The 21,364-nt window shown below is 39.6% G+C and overlaps 2 protein-coding genes across 2 annotated transcripts; both read right to left on the bottom strand.

Annotated features, from left to right (window-relative positions):
* Window positions 1–7,234: 7,234 nt before the first annotated feature.
* Window positions 7,235–8,266, bottom strand: LOC125283814 (olfactory receptor-like protein OLF4). The gene has a single exon (XM_048227245.1). The coding sequence runs from the start codon at window positions 8,210–8,212 to the stop codon at window positions 7,235–7,237; it is 978 nt and encodes a 325-aa protein (XP_048083202.1). The 5' UTR covers window positions 8,213–8,266.
* An 11,481-nt stretch (window positions 8,267–19,747) lies between these two features.
* Window positions 19,748–20,680, bottom strand: LOC113249269 (olfactory receptor 7A17-like). Its single transcript, XM_026490778.2, has one exon. The coding sequence runs from the start codon at window positions 20,678–20,680 to the stop codon at window positions 19,748–19,750; it is 933 nt and encodes a 310-aa protein (XP_026346563.1).
* Between the last annotated feature and the right edge of the window lie 684 nt (window positions 20,681–21,364).

Below are 21,364 nucleotides of genomic sequence, written 5' to 3'. Positions count from 1 at the left end.
ATAGATTAATTTCTTTTTGTTTGTGTTTCTGTTTTTTAAAGATTTTATTTATTTGCCAAAGACACAGAGACAGAGAGAGACCACAAGCAGGGGGACCAGAAGGCAGAGGGAGAAGCAGGCTCCCCATTGAGCAGGGAGCCTGATGTGGGACTCTATCCCAGGACCCTGGGATCATGACCTGAGTGGAAGGCAGACACTTAACCAACTGAGCCACCCGGGTGCCCCTACAGAGTATGTTTCTAAGGCTCATGCATGAGGTGTGTGGCTGAAGTGGTCTTCTGTCTTGAACCAATTAACGACACTTTACTCCTTTACCCCTTTTATATATGTAAGCCAATCTCCTAGTTTACAAAAAAATGAGTTTATCAAATGTGAATTATCTTAAATCAATTCCACTATTTTAACATCCTTTGCTTTTTTCACAGTTGGGAGAGAGCTCTCCCATCCCGTTAGGTATTACTCAGCTAACTGGGTTCCAGACCTGACCCTGAGTCATGCACCAGTAGAATTTCAAATTTTAATTAATTTATTGGAGAATTATTACATGTGATAAACTGTGCACATTTGAAGTGTACAACTTTAGGAATTGAAAGAGTTATTGAAAAATCATGGGTGCATACTGCACGGCTTCATTTCCATGGAACTCCAGCAGGTGCACAGTAAACTCTACCAGCTCCTTATGCAATTGTTAGGGTGTAATCCCTTAGCCTTCGTTTTCTTCTGAAGGCAATGTGGAATCATAAACATAACTTCAAGGGATGTTGTAAGGCTAGATGAAGTGTGTGGAAATACTTTGTTGGGTCCAAAGGATGTTCAACACTAAGGGTTGTGTGTATGCAAATGTACGTATATTCATGTACATTTTATTTCAAGAAAATATACTCACATGCATATTTGTACATGCACAAGAATCATAACCCTCTCTGTAATCCATTATAAACTATCTACTGTGTTGAAAGAAAGCTTGAGAGAAACTCGTAAAGAAGTGAAAAGATTGAATGTTCCCATTCGCATGAAATTTTAGGAATATAGATATTTAGATAAACAATTTAGAGTACAACAGCTGGCCTTAATGCTCACAATGAATCGATTTTCCTATATGAATGCCCAGAGTCCTCATTACAGAACCACACACACATTTATGCAAGGAGCACTTCTCTGTACCAGCTAATAGGGCTGAAATGACTCCAAAATGACTTTAGATTTTTCTTCTACGTAAGATAGGGTTTCATCACAAAATGCCATTACCCAAGGAAGCTAAGTGAATGAATTGAGGGGTGTAATTCAGTTTCTTCAAAGAAATTTTATTGGAGAAACATCTTTGTTACTTTCTTTTGCTGCTATCAGCAATGACCACACTGAGGGTTTAAAAGAAACAAATTGGTGTACTTCCAGTTCTGGAGGTCAAAGCGAAAATGAATATATTGGGCTAAAATCAAGATGACTGTGCCGGGCACATAGTAAATTCCCACCTAGTTACATGATTCTGGGTGACCAATTTTTCTTCACAAAAACGCAAGTCATTATCTACTTGGCTCCCCAAAATGATCCTCATTAGAGTCACTTTTTAACAGTTATCCATGATAAACTTGAATAACAGAATAATCAAGAATGTCACTGCATAGCAAGCCAAATGGAAAGTGAATGGCCTGCTGTAATGTCTTTATTATCAAGTGGAATTGTATGATGATGAGTTGTTTAAATACCTCTTGGTCTCCTTAAGAGTCTTGAGTCAGCTGTGCATCAGCCGAGGGGGCTCTGAGATCTTGCCAGGGCATTTTAATATACTTGGGGGCTGGCTAATACCTGTGGCTGATCCAGGGTGGCCTTGGCTTGGACAACTGGCCTCTGCTCCACATGTTCTCACCTCCTTTGGCAGTCTACCTGGCTTAATTCACTTTTTGGAGACAGAGTTCCAAGGCAGAGCAGGGAAATGCACCAAGGCTGTAAGGTCACTCCCATCATACCCTGCTGGCCATAGCACATAAATATCCTAATCCAGCCCAAATGAAAGGTGGAAGAATAGTCTCTACCACCTGATGGGGAGTGCTGCACACATTGCCAAAGACATGGCTACAGAGAAAGATGGGGATCTGGGGCCATCGCAGCAAACAGTCTCTCATTGGTGTAAATTTCAATTTGAAGGATTTCATTTCCCCTTCTACCTTCAGCAGTGGAATGATCTCTGAGAAGACAGTGAGACTGAATCATTTGTCCACTGGACAGTTATGGAAATTCTACTTCAAAAGGCCAGGCTTTCCTCCAAATGTAAATATTTCCTCTCTGCCCCTTGCCTCTAGATCACCATTCTTAATCTAAGAAAAGATCAAAGAAATAAAAGTTTTTCTTTCCAGATTCCTCAGAGAGACTGGGGACATGGTATCTAACTCACTGATTGATGGAGCTAAGAACTGTTGTATCACTGATGATATCTTCCTGGAATCCTTATGCAGGTACTGTTTTCCTATTAATTGTTCTTCCCAATGACATATTCAAAATAGTTTTCATCCTGGCACTGTGTTTTATTTTTTATAGGGGGGGTTGTGCTGGAAGGAGGTGACATTTGAAATACAAATAGAGGACAAAGACAAAGGAATATTTTTTCTTAATTTATCCAGTTTTACTGAGATGTAATTGACATATAAAATTTGATTGGTGATTTCATACACATATACACTGTGAAATGATCACAATAGGTTAGTGAATACATCCATCACTTCACAGGGTTACCATTTCTTTTTGTTGTAAGAACATTTACTATGCACTCTGCTAGCAACATGCAAGTTACAACAGATTTAGTTAACCATTATGACCATGTTGTATATTATGTTCCCTGAACTTATTCATATTATAACAGAAGGTTTGTAGGCTTTCACCAGCATCTTCTCTTTTCCCCAAACCCCAGCCACCAGCAAATATCAAACTACTCTCTGTGTTTTCTATGAGTTCAGGTTTTTGTATTTCACATGTAAGTGAGATCATATACTATTTGTCTTTCTCTGTCTGATTATTTCATTGACCCTAATGCCTTCAAGGTCCATCCTTGTTTTAACAGAAAAAAGGCAGTCTTCCTTTTTTTTTTCTTGGTAAAATTCCATTGTATGAATATGCCTTCATTATTAATTCATCTGTCAATGGACACTGGGCTGTTTCCATGTCTTGGCTATTGTGAATATGCTGCCCCGAATGTAAGTGTAGAGAAATCTGAGATATTCACAAATAGGTGGGAATTAAATCACACTGATCATGATGGGTGAAAGAAGAAACCAAAAAAGACATTTAAAAAATTGGTGAGAGGTATTAAGGAGGGCACGTATTGCATGGTGCACTGGGTGTTATACGCAAATAATGAATCATGGAACATTACATCAAAAACTAAGGATATACCATATGGTGACTAACATAACATAATAAAAATTATTTTAAAAAAAGGGAATCAAATGCAATGGAATGCAAATGGAAACGCAGCCTATCAGAGTTAATGAGATGTTGAATGGGATATTTACCTTAAGTAAATAATCTCACTTTATGATTCAAAGAGCTAGAAAAAGAAGAGCAAACTAAGCCCAAAGCAGCAGAGGGAAAGAAATAACAAATATCAGAGCACACAGAAATGATATATAGACCAGAAAACCAACAGAAAATATTAACAAATCTAGGAGCCAAGTTTTTGAAAAGCTAAGAAAATTAACAAACCTTTATTAGACCAAAGAAAAGGGGTAAGGGAGAAGATGCAAAACTATAAAAGCAACGGCAGGATGCCTGGCTGGCTCAGTTAATTCTGAGTTAAGTCTGTAAGTCAGTTAGGTCTGACTCTTGGTTTCCACTCAGGCCATGATCTCAGGGTCCTGAGATGGAGCCCCACATCCAGCTCCATGGTCAGTATGGAGTCTGTTTCTTTCTTTCCCTCTGCTCTCCCCCTGCATTCATAAATAAATAAATAAATAAATAAATAAATAAATAATCTTTAAAAATTATTAAATATTCTTTTTTTAAATCAGCAGCAAAAAGATGACTTATAGTGGTAACCATAGAAATAAAAAGAATCATAGGAGACCTTGTGTAAAATTTCACTCCACCAAATTGGACACCCTGAAAACATAAAAAAATACCTAGAAATGTATAACCCACAAAGACAAAATCAGGTAGAAGTAGGAAATATGAAAAAAAATGAATAATGATTAAGACAATTAAATCAGTATGCAAAAATCTCCCAGGAAAGAAAAGCCCAGGACCAGGGAGCTTCACAGGTGAATTCTACTAATCATATCAAGAGGAATTAATAACAATCCTTCTCAAATCTTTCAGATACTAACAGAGGAGGCGTATTCCCAACCTCATTTTACAAAGCCAGGATTACCCTGATACCAAAGACAGGAAAGTTCAGTACAAAAAAGAAAACCATAGGAGCACCTGGGTGGCTTAGATGGTTAAGCAACTGCCTTCAACTCAGGTCATGATCTCCAGGTCCTGGGATGGATCCCCATGTCTGGCTCCCAGCTCAGCGGGGGGTCTGCTTCTACATCTCCTTCTGCCTCTCCCCCTGCTTGTGCTCTCTCTGCCTCTCTCTGTCTTTCAAATGAAAAAATAAAATCTTAATAAAAAAGAAAATCATAGACAAATATCCCTGATGAACATAGACACAACATTTTTGAAAAAAAATATTAGCAAACTTAATTTAAACATCATATTGAAAAGAATATATACACCACAATCAAATGGTACTTACCCCTGGGATAGAAGGATGGTTCAAATAAAGCAAGTCAGTAATTGTGCTATACTCCATTAATATAATGAAATATAACAATCATATGATCATCTCAACACATGTGGAAAAGGTTTTGACAAAAACAACATCCTTTCGTGAGTTAAAAAAAAAAAAAACTTCAACAAACAGGGTATAGAAACCATATATGACAAACCTACAATAACATTGTACTCAAATGTTTAATGGTTAGAAAACTTTTACTCTGAGATCAATAACAAGACAAGGGTGTCCACTATCACCACTCCTATCTAAGGTAATACTGGAGGTCCAAGCTAGAGCCACCTGGCAAGATAAATAAATAAAAGGCATCCAAATCAGAAAGAAAGAGAAAGAGAAAGAAAGAAAGAAAGAAAGAAAGAAAGAAAGAAAGAAAGAAAGAAAGAAAGAAAGAAGAAAGAAAGAAAGAAAGAAAAAGTTTACTGTGTCCAATTTGGTGGAGTGAAATTTTTCACAATGGTCTCCTATATAATATATATATTATTAATATATATATATATTTATATTTATATATATAAATATAGAAAATCCTGCTTACTCAACCCTTAAGAACACATTCACCTTGATGAAGAACAGAGGTGTGTGTAGAATTGTTGAATCACTATATTATACTGTACTATATTGTTCTGTACATTGACTTTGTGTCCTGTAGCAATAAAACCTTAATAAATTGAAAATTACATTTCTGGAAGACCTTTTGCAGAGGTGGCCCCCATTCACCCCTTATCTCTGTATCCTTGTACTTGGCAATGTGACTGTGAAGCTCCTCACATTCAGAGGTGGAGTCTATTTCTCGAGCTTTGAATCTGGACTGAACTAACATTTTATTTGCCTTGACTAATAGTGTATGAAAGTGATAGGGTGCTTCAAGGGGCCTTCGTGTGTTTCTGCTGCTCTCTGGAGCCCTGCCTCTGCTGTGCATACAAGTCCAGTCTAGCCTGCTGTAGGAGGAGACAATATGTGGAGCAGAGCCCAGTTGCTCTAACGATGGCCAACCTAGACCACCCTACCACCAGCAAGCCCCCAAATGTGAGAACACATCCAGGATTAGCAGAGCATTTCCAGCTGACCCACAGCTGATAGCAACTCATGAGGACACCAGCAGAGATCAGGGGACTTCCCGATCATAGACTCCCATGTGATTTTAAAAAAAGCATTATCTTATAGCGTTTCCTTTTGGCATGGCTTGTTATACAGCAATAGCTGACTGATACAACAATCAATGTAAACAGAACTGAGAATATTAAAAATAATCTATTGCTTCTTATTTTCAACATTTGTTCTGATATTTGAAAGGAGTATTTGTAATGGCCTGGTTATGCTCATTTATTTCAGGTAACTCTGCTAAAAAGTGACACCATTGAGATTCCCATCCAGGTATCAGAGTTTAGAAAGACCAATATGTTTGTTTTTGTAGGAATAACTTGTGGGACCTCAGTCACAAGTTTCCATACCCAGAGCATTTTTGGGCAATTCCAGCTGTTGTCTGAGTCATCCTTTGATCATAGGATGGAAGAAAGTTTAGAGTATAAAAAAGATAAAGAAATTAATGATAGAGTGAATGCACTTATCATTCACTTACTCACACTATAACATTTATGACAGCATTTTTAAACATTTTTAAAGAAGGAGTTACCAAGTTTAGGGCAGTGGAATGAGTAATGTTTGAAGACATCACTGGAAATTTTCAAAGAGAAACAGCAAAATCCCCCAATTAAATAATATAAAGTCTGCCACTAAATTCTCACTACAATTAATAAAACCCTCTAAACATGGACACCAAAGAACCCACACTTCAGTAGATGAGTAGATGAACATCACCAAAGACAAATATATATATATGGCTTGGTACAAATTTTTACTTGATCATGTCTCAGGTCTTCTCTGATACCAAGCCCATATTAAGTCACTTTGTTTATGCAAATTGGTCTTTCTGTAGGTTACACTTGAATGGTGTTTCGCATAAGCAATTTCTGCCTTACTCTTCTGTGCCAGGGATACTGCGGCTGCTGAGCTGATAAGAGAACAAGATCGTAATGACGATCACAAAGCCCCATGACTACCTACAAAACGAACCAGTAGGCTAAAGTCTCTATTATCAGGGAGAGCATTTAAGGTAGTAACATAGAAAGGAATGGTAGACACGAAGTGAAAACCTGTGATCTCGGAAGTTCCTCTAAAAATTCCCACAATAAAATTATAGAAATTCCTTCAGTTGTCAAATGTAGTTTATTTCATAAAACTAAGACAGTTCATCACTCCCTGAGGCAAATACAATCCCTAAACTGTTTTTGACTCATGATTCGGACTAAGTTTGGAAATTAAGAAAACAACGGGAAAATTGTTGGCTATCAGAAGGAGCAGAAAGTTTAATAAAGCAGTTGAACTTTAGAAAAATTGAATCTCCAGGAGACAAATAGATTAAGTTCTTCTTTCATGATATGATTAAAGAATCACAATTTCTGGCTGTTAAGCATTAAGCCTGCAATCAGAGGTACTTCTTAAAAAATGGCCCTTTAATGCCTTCCCCTTGAAAAATACATTTAGAGCCCTCTTTATGTCTCTGTTCCTCAGGCTGTAGATGAAGGGGTTCAGCATGGGGGTGACCACCGTGTACATCACCGAGGCCACTGCACTTGCGTGGGAGCTCTGGGGAGCAGCAGAGCTAAGGTACACTCCTAGGCTTGTACAAAAAAATAAGGAGACAACTGAGAGGTGAGATGCACAGGTGGAAAATGCTTTATACTTGCCCTGAGCTGATGATATTCTAAGTATGGAGCAAACTATCTTAAAGTAAGAGTAAAGAATCCCAGCAACAGGACCACCACCCAGCAGGATAGCTGCAAAGTACATCACCATGTTATTAAGAAAGGTGTCAGAACACACAAGTTGGATCATCTGACAAAGTTCACAGAAGAAGTGGGGGATTTCCACCTCTGTACAGAAGGACAGCTGCAACACCATTAAGGTTTGTAACAAGGAATGCAGGACACTCATGATCCAGGACACCAGAACCAGCAGTCCACAGATCTGGGGGTTCATGGTGACCGTGTAGTGCAGGGGGTGACAGATGGCCACAAAGCGGTCATAAGCCATCACAGTCAGGAGGAAGTTGTCCAAAACTATGAAAAGTATGAAAAAGTACATCTGCATGATGCAGCTTTCATAAGTTATGACTTTTCTCTGTGTTTGTATATTCACCAGCATCTTGGGGACGGTGGTGGAGGTGAAACAGATGTCTACAAAGGACAGGTTGGCCAGGAAGAAGTACATGGGCGTGTGGAGCTGGGAGTCTGAGCTGACGGCCACGATGATGAGCAGGTTCCCAAGTATGGTGACCAGGTACATGGATAGGAACAGCCCAAACAGGAAGGGCTGCAATTCTGGTTCCTCAGAAAATCCCAGAAGAAGAAATTCTGAAATTCGTGTATCATTCTCTAGTTCCATGTCATTGACGTGACTACCAAAATAAGAGAGAAAGAGCAGGACACAATTATGCCTTACTAACCTGGAAGATATATTATTGTTTACATTCTACACTCAAGAAATTAATGTTTATATTTGTGTATGGAATACGATAAAAACACTACAAACTAGAAATAGAAGGAAACTATCTCAAGATAAACTCTTTTATGAAAAACCCACAGGAAATGTGATACTCGATGGCAAAATAGTGAACATTGTTCCTGTATGATCAAGAACAAGGCAAGCATGCCTATTTCCCTGACTGTACTCAACATACCACTGGAAGTTCTAAAGAGCAATTAAAGAAAGAAAAAGAAATGACAGGCATCCAAACTGGAAAGGAAGAAATACATTTATGTGTGCAGACAGTGTGATCTTACATGTAGAAAGCCCTAGTGATGCCACAAAAACATTACTAGAAATAATAAATTAATTCAGCCATGTAACTGGTTACAAGGCCAACCCTCAAAAAATCAGTTGCATTTTCACATATGATCAGTGAACATATGAAAAGGAAATAAAATCATTATATTTTTGTGACATCTGCAAGAATGAGACTATCACTTCCTGCCGGTCAGAATGGCTGATATAAAAGACAAGAAATAATAAGTGTTGGTACAGATGTGGGGAAGAGGGAATCCCTTACACTGCTGGTGGGAATGTAAACTGGTGTAGCCACTGTGGAAAACAGTATGGAGATTCCTCAAAAATTTAAAAATAGAACCACCCCATGGTCAAGTAATGCTGCTTCTCAAAGAAGACAAAAACTCTAATTTGAAAACATATATGCACCCAATATTCATTGTATCATTGTTTACAATAGTCAAGATATGGAAGCAGCCAAGTGTCCAGTGATAGATGAATGGATAAAGAAGTTTGGTATGTGTGTACACACACACACACACACACACACACACACACACACACACTGGAATATTACTTAGCCATAAGAAAGAATGAGATCTTTCCTCCTGCAACAACATGGATGGATCTAGAGGGTGCTATATTAAGTGAAATAAATCAGACAAGGACAAATACTATATGATCTCACTTATATGTATAATCTGATAAACAGAACAAACAGACAAATGCAGAGAACAAAGTGGTACTTGTGACAACGCAGGTGTGGGGGGAGTATTTAAAGGATATTAAGGGGTACAAATGAGATCTTGCCATTTGCAAAAACATGGATGGATCTAGAGAGTATAATGTTAAGTGAAATCAGTCAGAGAAAGACAAATAACATATGATTTTACTCATATATGGAATTTAAGAAACAAAACAAATGAAGAAAGAAAAAAAGATACAAACAAAAAAATAAACTCTTAACAATAGAGAACTAACTGCTGGTTACCAGAGGGATGGCAGTGGGAGATGGGTGACATAGGTGAAGGGGATTAACAGTACACTTATGATGAGCACTGGGTAATGTATAAAATGGTTGATCACTATATAGGACACCCGAAACTAATATAACACTGAATGTCAATTATACTGAAATTAAAAAATAAAATTTTAAATATAAAAAATCCCAAGTCCTTAAAATTACCCCCCAAAAAAAAATCCCCAAAATAATTATTTGAAAAACCACATAAAATCTATAGGCAAAACCATCTTAATTAAGGCAAGAAACAGAGAAGGAAGAAGTTATACATTAAGTAATAGAATTTAAAACATTTTTATGGCCAAAATATCTCCATAGAATTCAACAGAGAAACAATCATCTGTGGGGGCACCTGCGTGGATCACTTGGTTAAGCCTGTGACTCTTTATTTCAGCTCAGGTCTGATGTTGGAGTCATGAGATTGAGCCCCAGGTCAGGCTCTGTGCTGGGTATGAAACCTGCTTAATGTTCTCCCCCTCTCCCTCTGACATTGTCCCTCCTCATTAGGGTGCTCTCTCTCTCTCGCTCGCTCTCTCTCTCTCACATACCTATACATTATATGCCCATTTTCTACAGTTTTCAGCATTTTGACTGATGTTTCCAGACAGAGAGAGAGAGAGAGAGAGAGAGAGAGAGACAATAATCTGTAAACATCATTCGAAATGCTGAAAACTGTAGAAAATGGGCATATAATGTATGGGTATAATAATAATGAGCAAATCAAAATGGTGGTCACATAGTGAATTTTGCACACACTCACTAATAGTTTAAGAAAACAACAAGTACATTAGGAACAGGAAGGGACAATGAAGAGGGGAAACAGAGGGGCACAGGAACCATGAGAGACTATGGACTCTGGGAAACAAACTGAGGATTTCAGAGGGGAGGGGGTAGGGGCTGGGTTAGCTCAGTGAAGGTTATTAAGGAGGGCACATGTTGTGATGAGCACCGGGTGTTCTGCGCAAACAATGAGTCATGGAACACTACGTCAAAAACTGAAGATGTACTGTGTGGTGACTAATATAACATAATAATAAAAAGATAAATAAAAAATAAAAAGAAAAAATAAAAGAAAAGAAAAACCAAGAAGAAATCCCTTCCACACCCATCAGCTTGTCAAAAAATTTAAAGATCAAAAACCAGGGATGTACTGTATGTGACTAACATAATATAATAAAAAATATTATTATACAAAAAAATTTAAAGAGCTGTTACATCAATTGGGATTGGAACTTTTAAACAGGTAGAAAAGTGGTACTCTTTAATTTTCATTGCAGAAATGTGATGTGCTATACAGTTTTGGGGAAATAATCTGAAAACAGCTATCAGAATTGAAAATATAGATATGCATTATTTACCTCAAGGTTTCTCGTCTCAGCACTATTGACATTCGGGCCCAGATCACTCTCTGTGCTGGGGTTTATCCTGGGCATTGTCGGATGTTTAGAGCATCTCTGGCCTCTAGTGACACCTCCCTGTCTGACAGCCTAAAATGTCCCTGGACATTGTTCAATGTTCCCTGAAGGACAAAATTGATCCCAGTGGAGAACAAGCATTTTAACTGAATCTCAAAATATATTTGTGTAATTGGTGTAACAGTAAGTTAATGAGAAAGAATATGAAAAATCCTCAAAAGTATAAATAACACAGCCATAGCCTGAAATATTATGGGATCACTGAAATAATGAATTAGCATTGTACTGGTTGATGGAGGCAAGTCTGTAAGGTGCTATTGAGAGAGACAAGCTATAAAAACAAACAAAACAAAACACTGCATCAGAGCATAAAAGACTATTTAAAATGTGCATAGGATTCTCTGCATGAATTTGATTAAAGGGTATGAATATTATGTGTGCATAATATAGAAACATCAGTTTCAAAAGAAACTAAGAGGTTAGAACAAAGGATAGTAGTGAAACTGAGACTAGGTTAGGCAGGGAGCTATCTCAAATGACAGTCTGAAACACAATGACAACGTATAACTAATTTACAGACATGCATAAAATAGTGTTAATGTAATGACATCAGCGTGGATCACTAATTCAAGGATTAAAGTGCTAAAGACTTGGAAATGGGGCCCCTGACTGGCTCAACGGTGGAGCCTGTGGCTCTAGATTTTGGGCTTGTGAGTTCAAGTCCCATGTTGGGGTAGAGATTACTTTAGAAAAACATAAAAACTTAGAAATAAAAGAATATAAAAAAAAGCCTCTTAAAGAGTAGGTAAGAAACATTATTTAAGGTTACAATTTCATTTTATACAAGATATTTTAATTAATATTAGTTTAGGAAGCATTATCTAAGGTTATAATTTCATCTTATACATGATATATTAATTCATATTTGTTAGGAAAGTGAATGCTAGTCAAACAATGAAGAAGAATACCCTTCAAATGATGGCTGCAGGTGACGTGACTTTGAGAAATAGATCTAATCACAAAACGCTGAAAGGGAGAATAAGGAATAACAGAAATGTGAAGACAAGTGGGAAATATGTATATAAGGCGATTTATTAATTCAAATGATGCAGCACTTTCTACACTTAAGCTAGCAAGAGAAGGGAGGAAAATATGACCGAATGATAGGTTTGAGCACACAAAATGGATGAACTTTACTACTACCCTCGAATACACCTCCAAATGCGTAAAGGAACTGAAGATTGAATAGCAAAGGTGATAGAAAAACTCCAAGTCTTATGTTTGGAAAAATGGAATAAAAACACAGGAATATAAACACTCCAAACCCACCAAACAAAAGCACAGAACAGACACAGACAATTTGCAATAGAAAAAGCAATGTCTAAGAAACCCAGAAATATACTCATCCTCGCCAGTAAGGAAATAATTGCAATGTAAGGCTTTTTTAGGATATCCCCTTTTCACTTCTTACATTTTTTTTAAATCGATTGGAATACCCAGCATGAAAATGGACACTGTGAAATATATGTCTCTTGATCCATTAGTCTGGGTCTTTCTCATCAATATGGGAACACGCTCAAATAGTCCCTGTCTTAAAAAGCATGAAAAGAATGCCCTCACTTGACTGCGTATCCCTCCTGGCTAAGACCCTTTATATCTGTTCCCCTTACTTGCAAAGATTCTTGGACTTGTGTTCTACTCTCATTAGGACCACTTTCTGCTACCCATCACCGCTCTTCCATCACCACGACTTCATCCTCAACAATCTCCCTTGCATGGCTGATTTCAATGTTTACTTTTGTTTTTAGGATAATAAATAAATATATTCATTAGTTACTCAAGCAAGCCAAAAACCGCAGTGATGTCCTGGTGCTGGGCAGGGATGGCTTGCCTCTCCGGTGGATTCAGGTAAATATTTCTCACCCTTCTATTCTCGCTGGCCCTTTCCAGCAGAACCTGCTGGGTTTTTAGAGTCACCTGCATGGGGTCTCTGTGAGAAAGTCCAAGTTTCTCCCTCGATGGTGGATGATGGACACTGAAGCTCTGTTCTCAAACAATTCAGCAGGAATCTCCTACCCAGACCTGGGAACTCCAAAGAAATAACCGTGTCCCATTCAGTGCAAGGTTGCACCTGCTGAGAGACAATAGCAGAAGAGATATTTACAGCTCCCTATGCTCCCTACACATATTTCCCTCCTGGTACTCCAACCCCTGGGCACATTATCCCCCTCTGGACAGATGGACTTTTTTTTCCTACAGTTGCCTCTTCCCAAGAGACCAGCTTAGAAGTCAGGTGAATGCACTCATTACTCTTCCCTGAACTCAGCTGCCTCCCACAGAGCTAACCTCCTAGCACCTTATCCCAACCCTGAGTTAGAGCTTTCTCCAAATCTAAGAGTGAAGAATTTTTCCTTACTAAGCTCCTTGGGTCCCCCAAATATTGACTCATGGTGGGACACAGCACTGATATCTCCAGAAGATTGCTCTTCCCCCTTCAACAAGGTGAAGAACTGTATTCCTTTGATATAAAACCAGGAAGACTACAGTCCTTGGCTTCCATGACACTTTTGCTAAAACTGTTAAGAGTTCAGTGCTTTAGGATAAATTGAGAGCTGTTGTTTCTTCTAAATTTATAAAATATTTTATAATTAAAAAATGGGTATTTAGGTATGGAGCTTCAGGTTAACCAGAAGAAAAGAGTTCTGGAGATGGATGGTGCTGCCAGCTCACAGGAACGTGAATGCATGTCGTCCCGCTGAGCTGTGCACTTAAAAATGATCAAGGGGCAGGGGCGCCTGGGTGGCGCAGTCGTTAAAGCGTCTGCCTTCGGCTCAGGGCGTGATCCTGGCGATCTGGGATCGAGTCCCACATCAGGCTCTTCCGCTGTGAGCCTGCTTCTTCCTCTCCCACTCCCCCTGCTGTGTTCCCTCTCTCGCTGGCTGTCTCTCTGTCACATAAATAAATAAAATCTTTAAAAAAAAAAAAAATGATCAAGGGGCACCTTGGAGGCTCAATTGGCCGAGTCTCTGACTCTTGATCTCAGCTAAGGTCTTGATTGCAGGGTGGTGAGTTCAAACCCTGCATTAGGCTCTTCACTGGGCATAGGGCCTAATTAAAAATAAAATGAAATAAAAATAACATAATTTAAAAAATGCTTAAGAGGTGGGTGAAAGAGTTCATTGGCATTGAGAAGAACAGTTGTGATGAGAACCAGGTATTTTACAGAAGTGCTGAATCACTAAATAGTACACCTGAAACTAATATTTTGATGTATGTTACTAACTGGAATTCAAATAAAAACTAAATAAAAGAGTATACTGATCTTAATCAGTACGGAGAAATGTATAAAATTGTAGAATCACTATAGTATACCCCTGCAATGAATAAAACACTGTATGTTAAATACAGATCAATTAAAAAATAAAGAATAAATACACATTTTTAAAAAGACAAAAGATAGAAATATTAACTATGATTATCCAGGTGGGACGAAGATAATCGCAATGGTCCTTCAAATGTGGATGAGGGAGACAAAAGAGTTGGTGTCCTAGAGACACTGAAAATGCTGCCCTGCTGTCTCTGAAGGTGGAGGAAGAGCCAGGAGCCCAAATGCAGGCGGCCAGCAAGAGAACCTGTAACTGGAAAGGAAACAGATCCTCCCTTGAGCTTCTAGAAGGAACTCAACCCTGCAGACATCTTGTTATTAGCCCAATGAGACTCATTGCAAGTTTCTGACTCCCGAACTGTAAGAGCACCTGTGTGTTTGTTTTAAGTAACTAGGGTGAGGTTATTTTACCGCGGCAGGAGGAATCTCATTTGGACACAGTCAACACAATTATTTGAGGGAACTGAGTTTAAGCCTCTCAATTTACTCATCAGCTTCCCTTGGTTAAGGGCAATTTGTATTAAAAACCCACAGTAAGTAGGAAGGAAACTTAAATCCTATGGAGGTATTCTGCCGTGTAAGCTAGTACAGTGAGCTCCTTGTGGCATAAATAGGAATGTGGTCTGACTCAGAAGCTTTGAGGCAGTGACATAGGGAAGAAACTTGTGATCAAAACTAAGGTCACTCACTGTAGTTTAGATCTTTGTTTGTATTTCTGCATCCTTTTATTTCACATAAATCGAAAAGTTCCCTCTTCTCAGTGCTATCCTCTCCAGCTTTCTCAAGATTGCTTCAACATGAAAGACGAGATCATAAATGCATCTGTGTGTGAATACGTGATGAGCTTATTTGAAAGAAAATGTGTGGAAACACACACATACACAAGACACAACCGTTACCCTCAATGTTTTCTTTGCGATAAAATAGGAAGTTCCACACATTTTATTCATTCTTAACAATGTTCTTATAAAGTTATGTTTGTTTGTTTATTTTATTAAGTGTGGGAATTCACGGTGTCTGGATAGATAAAACCCGACTTGTATATACCTCCCTGGATGGGACTAATTGAAAAGCAAAGGAGGAGCGCCCAGAACACTGGGCCTCCTTTCAAGTTTCCTGGCTGAAAACAGCCAGATTCTTACTGCGGCTCAAGTTTCTCATCTCGGGAGTAAATGTATAAATTTTGAAGAAAAACAGGCACCTGTGGTGGTCACGTACTTTGTGGACTCCTTGCCCCCACCTTATCACACGCTGCCCCATATATTATTATTATTATTATTTTATAATGATATTTTTTATTATATTATGTTAGTCACCATACAGTACACCCCTGGTTTTTGATGTAAATTACGATGATTCATTAGTTGTGTATAACACCCAGTGCACCATGCAATACGTGCCCTCCTTACTACCCATCACCAGCCTATCCCAGTCCCCCACCCCCCTCCCCTCTGAAACCCTTAGTTTGTTTCTCAGAGTCCATAGTCTCTCATGCTTCATTCCCCCTTCTGATCCATGTATTATTATCCTGACCATTAAAGTTACACTTTCCTCCTTGCTTTGCACTTATGCCTGATGTATTACTAAGACCTCAATGAAACTGGAGACAAGGCTTTGCTCAGGGCCTTGCACCACTAGAGCGTCTGGTCCCCAGGCCTCTCCTTTCTCCTACTAAGGTGTGTGGAATAATGTTTTCATTCGCCGTCTCGGGGTTTGCTGGCCAAACCCGACAATTAAGTTCCATTAGCCAGCATGTAGTACAGCATTAGTTTCTGATGTAGCGTTCAAGGATTCATCCACTACGGATAACACCCGGTGCTCATCACATCCCGTGCCCTCCTTAATGCCCATCCCCCAGTTACCCCGTCCCCCCACCCCTCTCTCTCCCTTCCACAAATCTCAGTTTGTTTCCTGGAGTCTGAAGTTATGCTTAGATTCCCACATTTCCTTCAGGAAGAGGAATATGATGCTCAGGAAGCTTAAATTTTTAGTAATTACCTAACAAAGCTGTTAAAACTTATGTACGCTCTTAAATTACACATACGACTTGCACTGCATACTCTTCATTTTTGTGGAGCTCCTTTAATTCACCAATGTACGCTTTACATATACAGGTTAATGTGGATAATTGTACTCCAATGATTGATTCAGTGGAACAGATCTAATGGTGCATGGCTACTGGTAGGATCTAGAACAGAGGTAGCTGACTCTCATGTAAGAGGGGTGGGAGACAGCACTTCTAATGGGGAAGAAAGCAAGTGTTAATATGGATGTACCAACAGTGGAATTAAATTTAAGTAACTCACATGATAAACCAATTTTTTCTGTGACTAGATTAACCCACATATGGAAATGCAGTAATGAGAGCCCATAGAGTGGCCGAGACAGAAGAGCATTACAGCCTCACATGACACCATGGATGAGCCTTAGAAATGTAATGTAGAGATTGGCAGCTGACTCCATATCCGCGAGGAGCTCAGCAGAGACCAGAAACCCTTCCCAGCAGATGTCATCTGATGTTAGCGGTATTAATGATATCCCCTAGGACAAGGACAGCCTGTTATCACCAATATTTGACTAACACAATAATCCAAGCGAACAGACAGGAGGCAGTTAGCGAGCACTGGTTTTTATTTGTGGTGTATGATCTGACATTAAGGAGAGCAATTCGTCATTATTCAAGTTTCCTTCCAGGGACTCTATGAGCAGTGACTAGCTGTGGGCTCCCCTCCGAGTCACTGGGAGTATTTGAAGGACATGCTTGTTGTGTAGAACTGTTGACCCTGAACCCCAAGACCAGAAGGATATCCACCTCTCGTGTGAAGCTTCTTCTGATAATGCAAGTGGATGGAATTTCCGAGCAGGAAAGAGGTATGAAATCAATGATACTGATATGGTTCCTTCACCAGCCTTTACTATTTGTGAAACATTTTAGGAAAAAGGAGTTATTTCATGGAACAACAAGAGAGTCATATTAGCTGGTAGCATTAAAAGTTTTCAAGTGGAAACAGGAAAACAAATCTGGGATAAAACATAGATACATTAAGCAATCTGACACCTCAGTGAGTAAACCCCCTCAGTTGTGGACACCAATCATCAATAAATAATATTCAGTAAATAGATGCACAACATAAAAAGGAAACATTTTGATTATTAATAAAAAGGTGGTTTGAAATGTTGCAACCTGGTAGATCTTAAATATTTTTTTTTATTTTTTAATTCCAGTATAATTAACATACATAGTAATGTTAGTTTCAGGTGTACAATAGACTGATTCAGCAATTCTATACGTTGCTCAGTGCTCATAACGATAAGTGTGCTCTTAATCCCCATCTCCTATTTCACCCAACCTCTCCCCAATTCCCCTCTGGCAACCACAGCTTTGTTCCCCATATTGAAGAGCCTAGATTTTTGTTTGTCTCTTTTTTATTGTTTTATTTGTTTTGTTTCCTAAATTCCACATATGAGTGAATTATATGGTATCAGTCTTTCTCTGACTGACTGATTTCCCTTATCACGATACCCTCTAGATACATCCGTGTTGTAAATGGCTGCATTGAAGTAAAAAGCTTCTGCACAGCAAAGGAAACAGTCATCAAAACAAAAATACAACTACTGAGTGTAAAAGATATTTGCAAATGACATATCCAATAAAGGATTAATATCCAAAATATATAAGGAACTTATAGCAAAAAAATTACCGGTAATTCGATTAAAAGTGACCAGAAACATGAACAGACGTTTCTCCAAAGACGACATCCAGGTGATCAACAGACCCTTGGAAAGATGGTCAATGTCACTCATCAGCAGGGAAATGCAAATGAAAATCACAATGAGATATCACCTGACACCTGTCAGACTGGATAAAATTAACAACACGGGAAACAACAGATGTTGGCAAGGATGTGGAGAAAGGCCAACCCTCTCGCAATGTTGGTGGGAATGCAAACTGGTGCAGCCACTTGGAAAACAGAGTGGAGGGGCTAAAAAAATTGAAAATAGAACTACCCTACAATCTAGGGATCCCGCTACTGGGATATACCCAAAGAAAATCTATTCTCATATTTGTGGTCATCTCTGACACTAACAGCATATCGGGTCAAACTATTTATCAAATTCTCTTTCCACGTAGACTCCACTGGAGCTATATGTTTGCTCATCAGCATTTGCTAGTGACTATGGCAGGCGTTAGGACACCCAGGTGAATAACAGAATAAAACAAGGAAACTAGTTTTAAAGCACAGGAGCATGTTTGTAGAGAAAGTACCTGACCTTAAGCTTTTGATTTTTGAAGCCTCCATTTTGGAGACAACCATGCTGAACAGACACATTGTCGGGTGTGGGACACTAATACCAGAGAAGCAGTCAGGCTGCCCCAGCCATGAAACACCTCTTCCAAAACCCTGATAACCTCCATACTGACACATGAGTGGCTGTGCCTTCCCTTCTGTGCCAGAATTTCACTCTGTTGTTTTAAGCTGGTAAATAAAGAGTGAACCTGCAAACCCCTAGTCGCTCTGCCCATGGACTCCAATAACAGGCCCCCTAGACCTTTCTGCCCATCCCTACAAGAACCTGTGATGATGAACCTTGTCTTGTTACAGTCTCTGATGGGTGCTGCTGAGGCCTGTCTTGCAGTCACAGTGAGAACCCAAGGGCTGGTGCAGCCACAGCAGAGGCTCTGGTCAGGGAAGCATCTGTGGGAATGTCCACAAGCACAGGGCGCAGGGGGTGCCTGGGCTTTCCTAGCCTGAGCATCCCTGTCAGGAGCCTGAGATGTAAACAGAACAAGGTTAGAATCCACATCATCAGGAAGAGGAGTGAAGGTGTGATATAAAAAGACTGACAGTCTAGGTGAAAACTGGGGTTCTGTATTCTCATCTACAATAAGGTTATGTGAAGGGTTCTTGGCCAAGTGTAGTTTCTTCCATATGAAGAATACAAATCATGATTATTCTTTTAGGAAATCTAGGGAAATTTTACTTGGCATGAGATAAGTCATTTAAAATGAAATTATTTTTAAAAAATCCAACCTGTCCCACGTATGTTACAGAAATTTCCAGGCACTTGTGATATAAAGGTTGGAAAACACTGGGGACATATGAAAGTGGAGAAAGGGGGAAACTGTGTGTGTTTCAGACAGAGCAGAAGCTTAATAAAGTGAGTTATGCAAATGTATAGAGAAGTTGATTTCAAACAAATGGCAATTCCAGAGAATAAATAGAAGGAGCAGATTCTACTTCCAAAGCCTGATCAAAGAATAGCAGTTCCTGGCTCTGAGGCTGTGAGCCCTGCAATCATGGGCACCTCTTCAGCCCCAGGGCAATTGGCCCTCACATCACTGGAACCCCAAGGACTTTCTTCAGAGCCCTTCTTATGTCTCTGTTCCTCAGGCTGTAGATGAAGGGGTTCAGCATGGGTGTGACCACCGTGTACATCACCGAGGCCATTGCACTTGCGTGGGAGCTCTGGGTAGCAGCAGAGCTAAGGTACACTCCTAGGCCTGTACAATAAAACAAAAATACAATGGAGAGGTGGGATGCACAGGTGGAAAATGCTTTATACTTGCCCTGAGCTGTTGAGATCCCACATATGGAGGAAACTATCTTAGAGTAAGAGTAAGAGATCCCAGCCAGGGGAGCAGCAGCCAGCACCACTGTTGCAAAATACATCATCATGTCATTAAGAAAGGTGTCAGAACAGGCAAGTCGGACCACCTGATTGATTTCACAGAAAAAGTGGGAGATTTCCACCTCTCTGCAGAAGGTCAGCCGTAACACCATTAAGGTTTGCAATAAGGAATTCAGGGCACTCATGATCCAGGACACCAGAACCAGCAGTCCACAGAGCTGGGGGTTCATGATGACTTTGTAGTGCAGGGGGTGACAGATGGCCACAAAGCGGTCATAGGCCATCACACTCAGGAGAAAGGCATCCCAGCCTGAAAAGAGTAGGAAAAAGTATATCTGAGTGATAGAACCATCATAGGTTATGTCTTTGCTCTGAGTCTGGATGTTCCACAGCATCTTGGGGACGGTGTTGGAGATGAAACAGATGTCTACAAAGGACAGGTTGGCCAGGAAGAAGTACATGGGGGTGTGGAGGTGGGAGTCAGAGCTGACGGCCAGGATGAGAAGCAGGTTTCCACACACAGTGATGAGGTACATGGAGAGGAAAAGCCCAAATATAAGGGGCTGCAGTTCTGGTTTTTCTGATAATCCCAGAAGAAGAAACTCTGAAATTTGTGTATCATTGCCTGGTTCCATATGGTGGAGAAGACTACCAGTGAACAAAAAAAACAACAGACTAATTTTTCAATACTGAACATTACAAGTAACATTGAAATTCTGCAATTTTCATTTTGCAATCAGAAATTCAATATCTTGGGGGCGCCTGGGTGGCACAGTGGTTAAGCATCTGCCTTCTGCTCAGGGCGTGATTCTGGCATTATGGGATCGAGCGCCACATCAGGCTCCTCCGCTATGAGCCTGCTTCTTCCTCTCCCACTCCCCCTGCTTGTGTTCCCTCTCTCGTTGGCTGTCTGTATCTCTGTCGAATAAATAAATAAAATCTTTAAAAAAAAAGAAATTCAATATCTTGTGGTGCCTGGGTGGTTCAGTTGCTTAAACATCTGCGTTCAGCTCAGGTCTTGATCCTGGAATCCCAGGATCAGGCCCTGTTTTGGGCTCTCCCCACAGCAGGGACTTTGCTTCATCTCTGCCCTTCCCCCTGCTCCTGCTCTCTCTCTCTCTCAAATAAATAAATAAAATCTCACCAAAAAGTCAATATCCATAGTTTTTGTATGGAACTTGTCCCCTGTTGGGACTCTGCATCCCAGTTCTGAATAGGAATGCACATCCCACACTTCGCCTTTTACGCAAGTACTCGTATGTTCTATACTTTAATGAGAAATTCTGTCACACTTTTGAGAGTAAATTTCAGTTCTGACT

Source organism: Ursus arctos, unplaced genomic scaffold, assembly GCF_023065955.2.
Source record: "Ursus arctos isolate Adak ecotype North America unplaced genomic scaffold, UrsArc2.0 scaffold_14, whole genome shotgun sequence".
Taxonomy (NCBI): domain Eukaryota; kingdom Metazoa; phylum Chordata; class Mammalia; order Carnivora; family Ursidae; genus Ursus; species Ursus arctos.
Note: the sequence above shows the minus strand (reverse complement) of the source record. Positions and strands in the feature narration are given on the sequence as shown.